The 13,918-nt window shown below is 35.2% G+C and overlaps 2 protein-coding genes and 1 long non-coding RNA gene across 3 annotated transcripts in view; 1 reads left to right on the forward strand and 2 right to left on the reverse strand.

Annotated features, from left to right (window-relative positions):
• LOC107693901 (uncharacterized) overlaps positions 1-1,961 on the reverse strand; it is a 10,250-nt gene extending 8,289 nt beyond the window's left edge. Inside the window, exons 1-3 of the mRNA XM_016493435.1 lie at positions 1,916-1,961; positions 888-936; positions 243-587 (exon numbers count right to left, since the gene is read on the reverse strand). Coding sequence (XP_016348921.1) covers positions 243-587; positions 888-936; positions 1,916-1,918 — 397 coding nt within the window. The 5' untranslated portion in view covers positions 1,919-1,961. The remainder of the gene's footprint in view (positions 1-242; positions 588-887; positions 937-1,915) is intronic.
• The window catches only part of LOC107693902 (uncharacterized), a 12,530-nt gene extending 8,855 nt beyond the window's left edge, over positions 1-3,675 (forward strand). The window contains exon 3 of the long non-coding RNA XR_001634804.1: positions 3,664-3,675. This is a non-coding gene — a long non-coding RNA (uncharacterized LOC107693902). The remainder of the gene's footprint in view (positions 1-3,663) is intronic.
• A 3,484-nt stretch (positions 3,676-7,159) lies between these two features.
• Positions 7,160-11,427, reverse strand: LOC107693959 (protein amalgam-like). Its single transcript, XM_016493539.1, has 5 exons — positions 11,314-11,427; positions 10,727-11,086; positions 10,333-10,614; positions 9,274-9,354; positions 7,160-8,071 (listed from the first exon to the last, which is right to left on the reverse strand). The coding sequence occupies exons 1-5, from the start codon at positions 11,375-11,377 to the stop codon at positions 7,938-7,940; spliced, it is 921 nt and encodes a 306-aa protein (XP_016349025.1). The 5' UTR covers positions 11,378-11,427; the 3' UTR covers positions 7,160-7,937.
• Positions 11,428-13,918: the final 2,491 nt, after the last annotated feature.

Genomic DNA, 13,918 nt, shown 5'->3' on the forward strand with positions numbered 1-13,918 from the left:
AAGTACATTAATGATATCTGCCTTGTTCTGTTCTGTTAACCCTAGGGGGGTTATTATTGCTGCTCTCCCTGCTCATTCATGACCGGCTGCATGGATGGGCAGGGAGTTTTTTGCCCAGAACAGAACCATACCGCCAAACCAAACTTTATGCTAAATATCTATCATTTTGAAGATAGTGGTCCTGACAGAATTAAAATAATATTACATATAACATTTTTTCTGATTATAAATAAATGATTTACCAATAACTTGAACTCTTTCTACTCCCAGATCCACTTGAGGTGGTTTTGCAGTCCTCCTCACAGTACAGATGTATGTGCCGGTATCCTTAATACAGAGATTTAATAGCTCAAATGATATTTCCTCAGCCTCTGGAATCCATATGAATCTGATGTGATCTTTACAACTTTGTTTTTGCCATGCATTCAAATGTATGTATGAACACATGCGTGCATGATTTAATGCTTGTAAATCCACTGTCATGATTTCTGTGTCATCTGTTCGGCTGTAGTTGCATCTGATTTTGGCAGACTCTCCATGATTGACAAATAAAGTTGTAGTGTGATTCACTGCCACATTGCCAAACACTGAAAAACAAAGACAGCAACAACTTGAATTTCTTATGGCAAGCTGCGAATTGCACATTTGGGTTCTCTTTGTACAGGTGCTTCCTGAGGAAGGCACAAAATGTATTTATGAAATATTTTACAACAAGAACTTGACAGTTTTATGTTAGAGGAAATTTCACGTCTTCATATTGTTCAAAAAGTTAAGATTGAAGCGTATTAGCATTAATGCCTAGAGATAGTGTGCAAATTTGGTTTGACAGTAGAGTTTGAAGCGTATTAGCATTAATGTCAAAAAAAGATAGAAGACATTTTTGTTACCAAAAACGGAAAACAACAGCATCCACCCACAACAGATCAGAGATAAACACTGGGGGAAAAAAAAGACACATTAAACAGAAATGTCATTTGAAATATACAATTTTAATCAAGCTCTTATGTATTAAGTAATAAGATTCAGTGTTGCATATTTTGTATTGGTTAATTTAACACACTGAAATTCAAGAAGCTTTTAGTTTATTAGTTAATTTAATGCACTTTTTTGCATACAGTAATACACTCTTAGAAGAAAAGGTTCTATATAGAACCTTAAAAGGTTCTATCAGGCGCTTCATATATGGAACCCCTTAATATTTTACTATACTGCAAACAACAAATACTCACAGTTATTCACAAAAAAAAATGTTAACATCTCCATCAGCTTCTCTCTTTGTTCTTCTTGGTTTGAATTCATGTTTATAACGGCTGTCTGACGGTGATTTGACCGAAACTTTGTTTCATCTTTTCCTATACATATAGGTCCAACACAATCTACAGGGCAAAAAATATTAGGATATAACATGAACTCTCGCCAGCATTATTGATCAATTCACAACAGTTTTATCAAGATAGGGATTCATGTTAAAAATGACAAACCTCCCGGCAGAGAATTGCGCAGGCCTGTACAACGCGATAAACCACCTTTCTTCTTTTTAGCTTCTTGAAATAAACATAAAGGTGTGTCAACATAAAATTGAAATAAAAACACAAATACAATGTAGTATAATAATTTTAAATAGCCTAATGTGTAAACATACATGGTTTAGCCCAAAGAACCCTTTTGTGCCAAAAAGGGTTCTTTCTCCTTATATAGAACCTTTTTGGCATAAAGGGTTCTTTGGAGTTGAGTAAAGAACCCTAGGGTTCTATATAGAACCCCAAAGAACCCTTTTTTTAAAGAGTGTAGCTGCGGTTTTTCTGACATAACAACAAAGCGAAAGAAAGATGAAACATTTTCAACTTTCAACGCATTATATTTACATTAAATCTAAAACAGCTTTCAGTTATCTTCAGAAGAATCACACACTCACCATCTCTCTTTCCAGGGAAAGCGCTGTGTGTGGCTTCTGCCTCACTGTTTTGCTGAAATGTCTTATGCTGCGAAACTAGGCTGAGGCGATGATTTCCTCTTTAAGTAACCCATCAGCCATTAACAATTGACAGTAATACATAATCTGGATCCCATCAAATTCCTTGTATATTTCATTATACATTTTAAAAAGAGGAAATGACTAAAAACATTCTAACAATGATGGACTGATTCGATACTAGACAAAAGTTAAAACAAAACAAATAAGAACCAAACAAAATCTTACACCCATGACTGTTTAATTCATTTGTAACCACCAAAAGCATAATATGTAGAAGTATAAATAATTTTCATTTATTTATTTAAATTTTTGATCCCACAGTTGCATGTTAGCTGGATGTGTGAGAAAAGATTTGCATCACATCTCTATATGTACTTGTCAACCACAAACACTAGGCGGGCAAGACTGGGAAATTTTGTTTCAGGCTTATGACGCACCATGTGTAACCTGTGTAAACAACTAGCATATGCATAGGAAAAAAAGTTTACCAGAGATAGTGTGAGATAGTGGCGGTTTGGTTTGACAGTGGAGTTCACCAGGGCACAGAGATAGTGTAGTGGGACATTTTGGTTTGACATTTTATTTATTTAGAAGAAAATACATACATTTAATTTGTAAATAAAACACAATTTTATTATTAGTCCAAATGCTCCCACACAATGCTTAAACACAATGAAAGCACAGTTACCCCAAAATTGTACGTGCCTTATTGTGGATTCTCAATTATAAACAATACAGACAATTTGCTTTACAATCATCACACATTGTGCATCAGCAAAACCCACTTTAGCACACTTTCGCCTACATGTTGCCTTTGCAACAACTGCAGGACCTGTCTGGCATTAAAGCAAAGGTTATGTAAGCCGGATGTACTTCGTTCTTATAAAGACAAACTTCTGGCTGTGGTTTAGTGTAGACATTATTACTGAATACTTAGTCTGTTCTCTTTCTGCCTACATAATCAAACAAACCTGTTTAATGTTAGCTTATTTCAGTTGTTAAGTAACTCCTACATTTTGGTGGCAACTAATGAGGCTTTCACAATGGCAGTTTAGTTCAAAACAGAACACGGTTTGCATGAAAAACTAGTGACGTGAAAGTTGTCACGCACACCCAGGTGTGCACCATGATACCAAAATAGAGACAACCTGTAGGAGGTGGTCAGCTCAGCAAGTCGAATCTGCACTTGTTCAGGAAGAAAAGCAACATAATGATGTCATTAGTTCAACAAAACAACTGTGGAGGATGAAAGTGATGAATATTTAATAGAAGATTTAAGATGCCGGGAACAAACACACTTGGATTAGGACAGCGGCAAATGTGCCCGTTGTGAATTGTTTGAAGAATGTCCAACTAAAACATTCAAGATTTTTGTTTATTTTTTTTTTATGTTCCACAAACAATGTGTAAATAGTGTTTTTGAACTCAAGTTTTGAGAAAGTTATTAAAGAGCAGATAACTTTAAATGAAAATACTATTAAAAGTTACTGGAAAAAATGTTTGTTCACAGCTTTGAAAGAACCTTGCCAGAACATTAGCCAGATATCTGAGAACATTTCCTGTTAGCTGGACTTAACACAGTTTTGATTTTAGGTGTTGTTCTGAAAATATAATATGTCTTCTTTAAGATTTTGACATCATGGTGAAAGAAAGCAGAAATAGACAAGGAAGAATACTGATGTATTTAGATGGAGAGGTGTTTGAAGGAAACAGTCATTATTTCCACCAAATTCTTGACTTCTTTTTTTAACTGCTGAACTATTTCTTAAATTGCATTATTCTAAAACGCATTAATGAAGTAAGACTCTACAAGGTCATTGTTAACTAAAGTTAACACATATGATTTTCGTCAGGCAGGGAAGTAATGATTTTTTGTTTGGATTGTACCAGTATAACAGATGTACAGTGTAGTAATGCTCTGAAACAAATGGATATACCCAATGTCCTGTAGACCTCATTTGCTGCCTCCACCAAAACCTCTCTTATAGATCAACATCTTTATGCTCTGATTGGGCAACTGCACTTAAAGCGATGAAGTGGTCTGGTTATTTTAACCACACCATGTGGGAGGTTGTAAAGATATCTCGAAGCAGGTGATGCATCAAAGCTTGGTGTAGGTCATTGGTAAACATGCAAAGGCAGTACATGTAAAATAAATAAAGGTTTAATTACTTATGACCTCTACTACCTGGGTTGCATACCTTTTTGCTGCACTTCATAAGGCTGTCATAGGAAGCTCTTTGAAAGCTATTTCCACATGATCATTTACATATAGTGGCTATATATGAAGCTATAGCTACACTGTTTTTTTAACATAGACATGATATTCAGAGAGCTCAATTATGAGTGCGATGTGGCTTGATTTCCGTTAACACATTTTTACATTTAAAAATGCAAGAGGGAGGGCAGATGAATGGGGGGAGGGTGAAATGCAGCATATCAAAGTTTTTCTTCATATCAAAAGCTGATCTTCAGTTAGGCTAATTTAAACACTTTGTTTTTAGAACACTGTGTCATGCATGCGACCCTGCAGAAGTCTCAAGCGAGAAGTCTAATGCATGTTTACATAGAAATGCAACAGAAAAGCAGCATACTGGAATGCAAAAACACGTTCTGTGTAAAATGGCCACTTGTAAAATTGTGCCAGGGTACTGAATGATTAAGATACACATTGATTTGAAAAACTATTATTGTAAATGTCTTCAGTCAGTGTTTCTTGGCTGCACGGGACTGGATGATGGTCACAAGTTGAATACAGTGTCTCAGACTGCAGATGATCATGGAGTACTGGCTCAGATGTGACACTCACTACAGCAAACATTGGGTGCATCTCATTCAGCTCCCTAATTCATTAATTAGGGCACTGATCAAGCAGTTGGCCACTTCAGTGGGTTTTCAGTCACAAAATCCTTCCAGTGCACCAATGCACGGTAAACCCAGGGAGTATCGATGCTCACTATGCTCTATACTGGGAATTATGACACGTGATAGATGATTTGACACATAGGCCTATGCACACATCACTAGACAGGTAGTGAACACATCTAGTTACATTTATAATTCATATTCGGCTGAAATGTTGTAAGGATATGTAACAATGGGACAGAGTTCACACAGGACAGAGACAAGGCGGGACGCACTGTGAACGGTGGAACACTGTAAATTCCAATTAGTAAACCTTACTTAAAAAAAGCATGCAAACCGATTGCCTTGAAAAAACATAATTACTGTAAGACAAAGAGCTCATTCGGTTTAAACCTTAAATGTGTGATCACGTGATGACTATGATTGTGATGTATTAAAAATATTGACAATAAAATGGTTAACTTAAAAATAACTTAAGTGACCAAAGCCTCAATGTTATAAAATGATAAGAGTTAACACTGCAAAAGATTACAGTAAACAATTAATTATCAGTGGCACATAAAGATTGACTTTAAAACCTACTGTGAGCTCATCTTGAGGACTTTTGGCATGTTCAAGAATTGTACCTCTGACTTTTCATTTTTTAACTAGCTACAAATTTTTCAGTTTGAAAAGTAAAAAAAGGTCTTAAATTCGCCAAAATACGCCACAAGTTCTGTATTTCTACAGTCTTTTTTCTAACAGCAGAATAGCAAAGATCTTTGGTATCTGTTAGCTAACACCGCTGACAAGGTTAGTCAGTTAAAATTAGCACAACACAGAAAGATACATTGACACAATTTATTTTTTAAACGTACCTTATTATTATTGTATAGAAGTAATCAGTCTTTGTCCAATGGTAAAAATGCAAACAGTCTCAGCAAATTCGGCGCACAAATTCAAAAAACGTTGCTTGTTGCGCATGCTCTCTAACCTTCCGTATTTCTTCTTCTGTTGTTTTGTTGCACATTAGCAATACATTAGCGCACTGCTGCCTCCCACTGGTGTATTAATGTCATCAGTTTTGTTGTGGCAACTTAAATATTTTAAGTAAGAGTTACTCATTGCAGCAAGTTGTTTTATTCGCCTTAAAATTAGCTATTACTTAATAAAACCGCGTAAGTATAACAACTAAGTAAAGATAACTAATTATATCTAAGTAAGGTAAACTATTGGATTTTACAGTGAAGGATTAATACACAAATGCAATATTACTTACATCATTCAGATCTATCTATCTGTAATGTTTTTTTCTTCCTGATTATAAAGAAGTGATTTACCAATAACTTGAACTCTTTGAACTCCCAGCTCCACTTGAGGTGGTTTTACAATCCTCCTCACAGTACAGGCGTATGTGCCGGTATCTTTCATTTGAAGATTTAAGAGCTCGAATGTTATTTCCTTAGTTTCTGGAATATATATTAATCTGCTGTGATCTTCACAATTTTGTTTGTTCCATGTATTCCCATGTAATAAATATGAACACATGCGTGTATAATTTAATGTTTGCAGAACTGCTGTCTTGCTTTCTGTGTCATCTGCTCGGCTGTAGTTGCATCTGATTTTGGCAGACTCTCCATGATTGACAAATAAAGTTGTAGCATGATTCACTGCCAAACTGCCAAATGCTGGAAAACAAATACAGCAACAACTTGAATTTCTCAAGCCAAGCTATAAATTGTACATTTAGTTAGAATATATTTGTCATATTATTCATAAATGTATTTTTTTTTAAAAAGCTTTTTTTTTTTTACTGAAAGCTGAAGACAGAAGTATCCACCAACAACAGATCAAAGAAAAACACTGAGGAAAAAAGAAAGAAAAAAGAGAAAAAATGAAAGTCACATAGGTTTGTAACAACATGAGGGTGAGTTAATGAAGACAGAATTTATGTTTTTGGTTGAACTATCCCTTTCGGTACTTTTTAAAATAGAGTGATATGAATAACTACTGTTTTAATATAACAACTAAAGCAAAAGATGCTTTCAAGTTGCATCATATTCATATTTATCTATAATTGTTTTCAAATAACTTTATATGAAACATACACTCACCATCTCTCTGTCCATGAAAAGTGTTGTGTGTTGCATCCTCCTCATGTGCTTTGCTTAAGTGTCTCATGCTGTGAAATGGGTTAAGGTGGTGATTTCCTCTTTAAGTAAAGCATTGGTTATGAACAGTCGACAGTAACATATCTGAATCCCATCAAATACCTTTTTGTATTTATTATACATTGTACAAAGAGGAAATTAATAGAAACATTCTAATAAATGACTGACTCATACATACTGTAAATACAAACATTGAATAAAATAAATAAGAACACAATCTAAATGTCCATTTAGACCAAATTAGAAACATTTCGTGTCAGATTTGTGAGGCACCCATGTACTAAAAGGAGCAAAGTTTGCAAATATATACTGTACATTTTCACTAAATAAACCATAGGCATGTACTCACAATAGAAGATAACTTTGCCCCAACTATGACCATTATTAAGTGATATAGTGATTTTTGCATTTTTCATTGCAACCCAAAGTTGACCAGAGGACAGATGTGAATAAGTGTGAAATTATTTTCTGCAGTTTGGTTTGACAGCAGAGAGGCTTTGACACAAAAGACATACAATGTGTGATTTATTTACAAGTAATAAAATATTACAGTATAATTAGCCCCATACAAAAAAGAAAATTCATACAACAAAAAGTGCAAAGAGAGATTTTAATAATGCCTTTGCATTGTATGAAAGAAAACGGATACGAGATCCTTGCTCATTATCATAATTTAATTCAGTTTACTTTAGAAGACATAATAGTTTAGTGCACCTACAGTGCTTAAACACAACGAAAACAGTTACTGATTGTTTAAAGTGCCTGCTTACAGTGTTTGAAGTCAGTGAAGGCATTGTAAACAATACAGAAAGCTTTTGCTTCACATTCGCAGTGCACCATCAAATATCTTCGCTAAACCACTTAACACACTTTTGCCTACATCATACTGCCTTCGTAAAAACTGGGCCGATCTGGCTTTAAAGCAAAGGTTATATAAGCAGCAGCAGTTAGTTCTCATAAATACACTCTTCTGGCTGTGGTTTATCATTGGACTGTGTGTTCTGACGGGCCATGGCGAAACTGAAGTTCTCATAGACTTTATTGCTGAACACTATAGATCCATTTTCATCTTGCTTTCTGCCTACAAAATTAAACAGACACCAAGTTAGACAGAAAAAAACAGACAAATACAAAGAACACAAAAGAGAAGCACAACATAGTTCCTTTTCACAAATAAAAAAATGTTAGGTTAATTTAACATATTAATATAATTGAAAATCTAAAGTTAATCTACTAAAATAATGCCTTGGCTGTAAATGCATATAAAAATACCTGTTCTATCTCTTTTTAAACAGTGTAGAAATATATTTTTTTATGATAATGTTAGTGTTACTGCAGTAACTTGCTGGTTGGCTGGTCTCATCTGATCTCCCAGCCTGGTCAAGCTTGTTTTCAGCTGGTTTAATCTGGTTGGTCAACAGCCCAACCAACTAAAGAAGTGGTCAAAGCCCCTCTAAAACGAGCCTGCAAACCAGCTATGACCAGCCCTGAAGACCAGCTAAACCAGCCAACCAGCTGAGGCCGGTTTCAGTTGAGAACGAATAGACGTTTGCTTTTGTCACCATCTAGTGGAGGTCTATAAAAATAATTTTTCAATATCGACTGGTAGGCCTCCGTATATTGCCTTTATATAAAGTTTTGAGGGATCCGTGAGGACTATAAATACATCAGTAGACAAATTTACTGTACCTGTTTACCTTCCCTATGTAACTGGCTACTAAAGGTATTGTTTTCTGTTTTGTTAAACTGTGGTAACTTGGTGTTAGCCATATTCCCTAATGAAAATAAGATATAAATCCAGCCAGCTTGTTGTTCTTAACTGGATTAAACAGGTCTCCCAGTCTCTTCAAGCTGGTTTTCACCTGTCCTGCTGGGTGGTTTTAGAGGGGTTTTGTCAGCTGGTCAGGCTGGGAGACGAGGAAGACTAGATCGGCTAGGACTAGTAATCTGTCCTACCATCTTTTAGCTGTTTTGGTTCACCATATGCTACAAAAACAGACATGCAATGCTTTTAATTTGAGATATTTTCCTGAAAATATAAAAATGCTGTGCGTAAGATTTTGACGTCACGGTGACAGAAAGCAGAAATAGACATAAAGGATGCAAATTCTTGCCTTATTTTTTTAACTGTCAAACTATTTCTAAACTTGCATTATTATGAAACATATGACAGAAAAAAACTTTCGTCATATGCAATTTCCTATTTTTATCAGTCACAGTTATTTAATGTTATTTATTCTGAGTTATAATAACTGTTAAATAATCAAACATAATCATACTCACATTTGCAAATAACAACGGTAAGGATGATGCAGAGGATGAGGCCTGCAGCAGCACTGCATGAGATGATCAGCAGCTGGACAACTGTAATGGTCATAAACGGGGTACGATCAGATCATGAACATCAGACAGATGAATGTTTGACAGACAAAAGGAAAACAGCAACAATCTCAACTGATTGGACCAAGCAGTCTGCTAGAGAGCATCACAGTGACTTTCCTAATGGAACTCAGAATGCTATTTCTAATTTGTACTAAAATTAATGTTTGCTTTGTATTTTTTAGTTTTTACTAATAACAATACAGATTGCTTGACAGAACTGCTTAAGAACTTCAGAAACATTTAAAAAAGTTGTTATTAAGTATTTGGAGGTACACAGGCGTACACACATATCCTTCACATCACATATGTGACCCTGGACCACAAAACCGGTCATAAGTAGCACGGGTATATTTGTAGCAATAACCAACAATACATTGTATGGGTCAAAATTATAAATTTTTATTTTATGCCAAAAATCATTAGGATATTAAGTAAAGATCATGTTCCATGAAGATAATTTGTAAATTTCCTACCGTAAATATATCAAGACTTCATTTTTGATTAGTAATATGCATTGCTAAGAACTTAATTTGGACAACTTTAAAGGCGATTTTCTCAATATTTAGATTTTTTTGCACCCTCAGAGACTCCAGATTTTCAAATAGTTGTATCTCAGCCAAATATTGTCCTATCCTAACAAACCATACATCAGTGGAAAGTTTATTTATTCTGATGTATAAATCTCAATTTCACAAAAAAATTGATCGTTATGACTGGTTTTGTGGTCCAGGGTCACATATGTATTTTAGTCTGGTTAAATTCGAAGCCCGTTATTTAAACATACTGTTCTATATTTCTAACATTTAAACAAGTATGCGTGTGATTTTTTTTCTACTAGCAGTCTGGCACACTGAAAGCAATTTAGGTTAGTGTAAATTTGCTGAATTATTACGGATAGTGGTTTATTACATGAAATATTATGCTCTAGTTTGTCCCGGTTAAAGTGATAAAATGACCCACCTTTGTCAGAATCACTCTGTGAGGGCAGGTGTATACTTCTTTTAGTTTGGGTGTCTGAGTAGCTGGCGTAACAGGTGATTGTGTCTCCGTCACTCCAGTCAGGTTTACACAGACGCAGCTCACTGTTCGTGGCATAAGATGTGAATAGATGAAGTAACATTTGACCCTCTCGACTCCAGGTGAAGCTCACCAGCTCAGTCGTCAGACCCTCCATAGAGCAGAGCAGATGGACACAAGTGACATTACTGCTGTTCAGTTTCTGCAGAGACAGATGTGGACGAACTGCAGCGGAGAGAAATGTTATGATGTTTAGATGCTTATTACTGACATCTAGGCTAGATGGTCTACAAGAAGTAAACAATTAAAAACATAATAATTTATGAATGACACTCACCTTCAACTTGGAGTGTCACATTTGTGGTATTGTCTAATGTTGGTGGTGGTATTACTCTTGTTGTTTTACAGCTGTAATGACCAGAGTCACTGAGCTGAACATTTTCAATACTTAGTGTAAAAGACTTGTTGTTGAATTTGAAATGAGGAATGCAGTCTCCAATGAGAGATCCAGTAATGTTATTAATAATCCATTGACAAATATTTGGTACTATTTGTACTGTTTGTACTGTGAGGTTTGTAGTGCTGTTTGTACTATGTTTTGTCCACTCTACAGAAACTTGTACACTGTCAATAGGGGGTGAGTGGCAGGGAAGATAGACAGTTTCTCCTTCAGTTGCTCTGAAATCATTCACTGCATCTGTGGATTGAGACACATTTCAGTGTAGCTGACAACAGAATGTTGCCTTCAATAATACAGTACATACATCACATCCACTGTGAAAGAGATCACAGAAAATGTACCACATATAAGATGTATTTTTTAAACTTATCACTGGGATCCTTGTTATTAGTCAAAAAATGATGTAGTACAAGTCACAACTGAGAAATTAGGCTTTGCTTTAAAACAGAACTGAAGTCTCTTACCTGTATACGTGAGATAAATTAAAGTTAAAAATAAAAGACAGCTTGTAATCCACTTTAAAAACATGTCGATGTGCTCAGAGTGTGTGGAACTTCTGCACACGAACACACACTCTTGAGTGATGAACTTCCTGGCCATGTGCCCTCCTACACTCTAGATCACAAGTCAAAATAAAAAAAAAACAATCCTACTTCCGTTGGTCAAACAGTCAGAGATTCACTTTGATACAAATTGTGCTTGTTTAAAATGAACATTACCTTCACCATCATTGCTCGCCTCCATTCTGAATGACTGTGTTTATAGACGTGATCTATTTCTGTGAACAGAATGTCTTTTATCTTGAAATCTTTCTAACTCATTTTCTTTGTTGATGTATATTTGATGGCATAGAGGAAAAGGAAATAAAGAGTACTGGTAACATTTTTAAAAATGCATTTTATTTTGAAACATGGAGGGATGTAAGAACATGGAGTCTGTTTCTGTTTTTCAGAGGTTCTTCTTTCCACGTAAAAGCATTCTTGAAAGGGAGACCACAGAATTTCACAATCCTCCTACTAGTACAGACAGAAGCGTCATGGTCTTAATGTTTTGAGGGGGCACCAGGGACAGTCTAGCGCTGCAGTTTTGGTTTAGTATGCGAGGGAACCAGGGGTGTAATAAACTAAAAGTGAACTGAACTTGACAGCCAATGATCACCATGTATTTTCGTTGTATAGGGGAAAACAAAACAGATTTCACATTTTGATAACTTTTATAAATGTCATAGATAAAACTTTGTTATCACTGTGATAATTACCTACATCCAATTATATACTTTTGAAAACCTAAGCTAATACTGTCACCGTATTCTGTGGTCCATTGTGTGTCTTATAATGATGGATTTAAAACCGTTGCTTTGCAGAACTGAAAGGGTAAAATGCACCATATCTTCATGTTTTGTGATTTAGAGGCTCTTCTCTGTGGCCTGTGAGACAGAGTTCTGTGTTCATGCTGCTGTACTGAAGGACACGACTGGGTCAAGCGAAAGAGGCTGACATTTAAATGGATACATGATAAAAATCTCAATAAATGCAACTCTTCTGTAGTCTGACAAATTAATATATTGTTAAAAAAAAAAAAAAAAATGACGCTCCCAAACACTCGCCTGCAAAAACTCGTCTGTTCTGCACAACGACAATTAAAACTTACATATTTTGTCAAAATAGTAATGAATTTGCAGCACTAAAGTATTATTATCTACAATAATCATATAATGTAATTATTAACTGTATAAATATTTTGTTTTTTCATGAAGGAAGCATTTTAAAAAAGGATCTCCTGAGGGTGATTAATGGGCCTCTTAAAAGGATAGTTCACACAAAAATGAAAATCATGTCATCACTTACTCATCCTCATGTCATTCTAAATGTGTATCTAGTTTTCCCCTCTTCTGTGGAACATAAAATATTTAGAAGGATTGTTTTGGTGATCAATGACTTTTATTATATAGATAATAATTCTGATTTCTCAAAATATGTTCTTTAATGTTTTAAAAAGAAAGTAAGTCTTACAGATTTGCAACATTACCATGGTGAGGAAATTATGACAATTTTCATTTTTGTGAACTATCCCTTTAAATGAGGCAGGACACCATAATTAGAGCACCAAGTCATATGACACCTTCAGCTTTCATTTTAATAAAAAAAGCTTGGTTTTATGCATTTGTTGGACAAGAAAATTCTTTGTATATAGATGCTTATTTAGAAGTAATACTGAGTACATAAAACAGAAATATTTTGATTTTAACAACACAGTCAAGGAAAATTGGCTTACATTAAAGTTCTAGGAAACAAACAAACAACAAAAACAGCCGTGTCTAAGAAAGTGTAATCCAAAGCATCATAAAAAAGTATAATTTTTAAAAAATATTACAGCGTGTTTACTCTTCTAAAGCTCTCATGCTGATGGTCCAGGGCAGCAGGTCAGACTCTGCAGGATGACACAAGTCTTTTACAGACACTAAATTTAGTTCACATTCAAATCAAATTAAAACTGGACTAGAGATTCTAACCAAATCACACGCACATCAGTTGGAGGTCTTATGTTTGGACACGCAGAACAGTATCCAGATGAAAACAATGCAGATGATGAAGAAGCTGAAAATGGCAATGCAAACAACTGGAAAGTTCTGTTCGAGCTCTGGAAAAATAGATCTCAGGTTAGTTGATTTTTTATTTTTTTTTTATAATTAATAAATAATTGTAATTAATTTCCTTGGAAAGTTTAAAGGCCATTGAACAGCATTGCTGAACTGGAACACTTTACTCTAGTTTGTCCTGGTTAAAGTAATAGGTAGTTAAAATGACCCACCTTTGTCAGAATCTTTCTGTGAAGTGAGGTGTATACTTCTTTGAGTTTGTGTGCTTGAGTAGCTGGTGTAACAGGTGATTGTGTCTCCGTCACTCCAGTCAGGTTTACACAGACGCAGCTCACTGTTCGTGGCATAAGATGTGAATGGATGAAGTGAACTTTGACCCTCTTGGCTCCAGGTGAAGTTCACCAGCTCAGTCGTCAGACCCTCCATAGAGCAGAGCAGATGGATACAGGTGACATTACTGCTGTTCAGTT

The sequence above is a fragment of the Sinocyclocheilus anshuiensis genome, unplaced genomic scaffold (genome assembly GCF_001515605.1).
Source record: "Sinocyclocheilus anshuiensis isolate Anshui unplaced genomic scaffold, SAMN03320099.WGS_v1.1 scaffold694, whole genome shotgun sequence".
NCBI lineage: Eukaryota > Metazoa > Chordata > Actinopteri > Cypriniformes > Cyprinidae > Sinocyclocheilus > Sinocyclocheilus anshuiensis.

Excerpts from the sequence above, each read along its gene's own strand:
- LOC107693959 (XM_016493539.1), bottom strand. The coding sequence starts at position 11,377 with ATGTTTTTAAAGTGGATTACAAGCTGTCTTTTATTTTTAACTTTAATT. Across the intron at positions 10,615-10,726 it reads TGTGACACTCCAAGTTGAAG|TTCGTCCACATCTGTCTCTG; the intron begins GTGAGTGTCATT and ends TCTCCGCTGCAG. Across the intron at positions 9,355-10,332 it reads ACAGAGTGATTCTGACAAAG|TTGTCCAGCTGCTGATCATC; the intron begins GTGGGTCATTTT and ends TGACCATTACAG.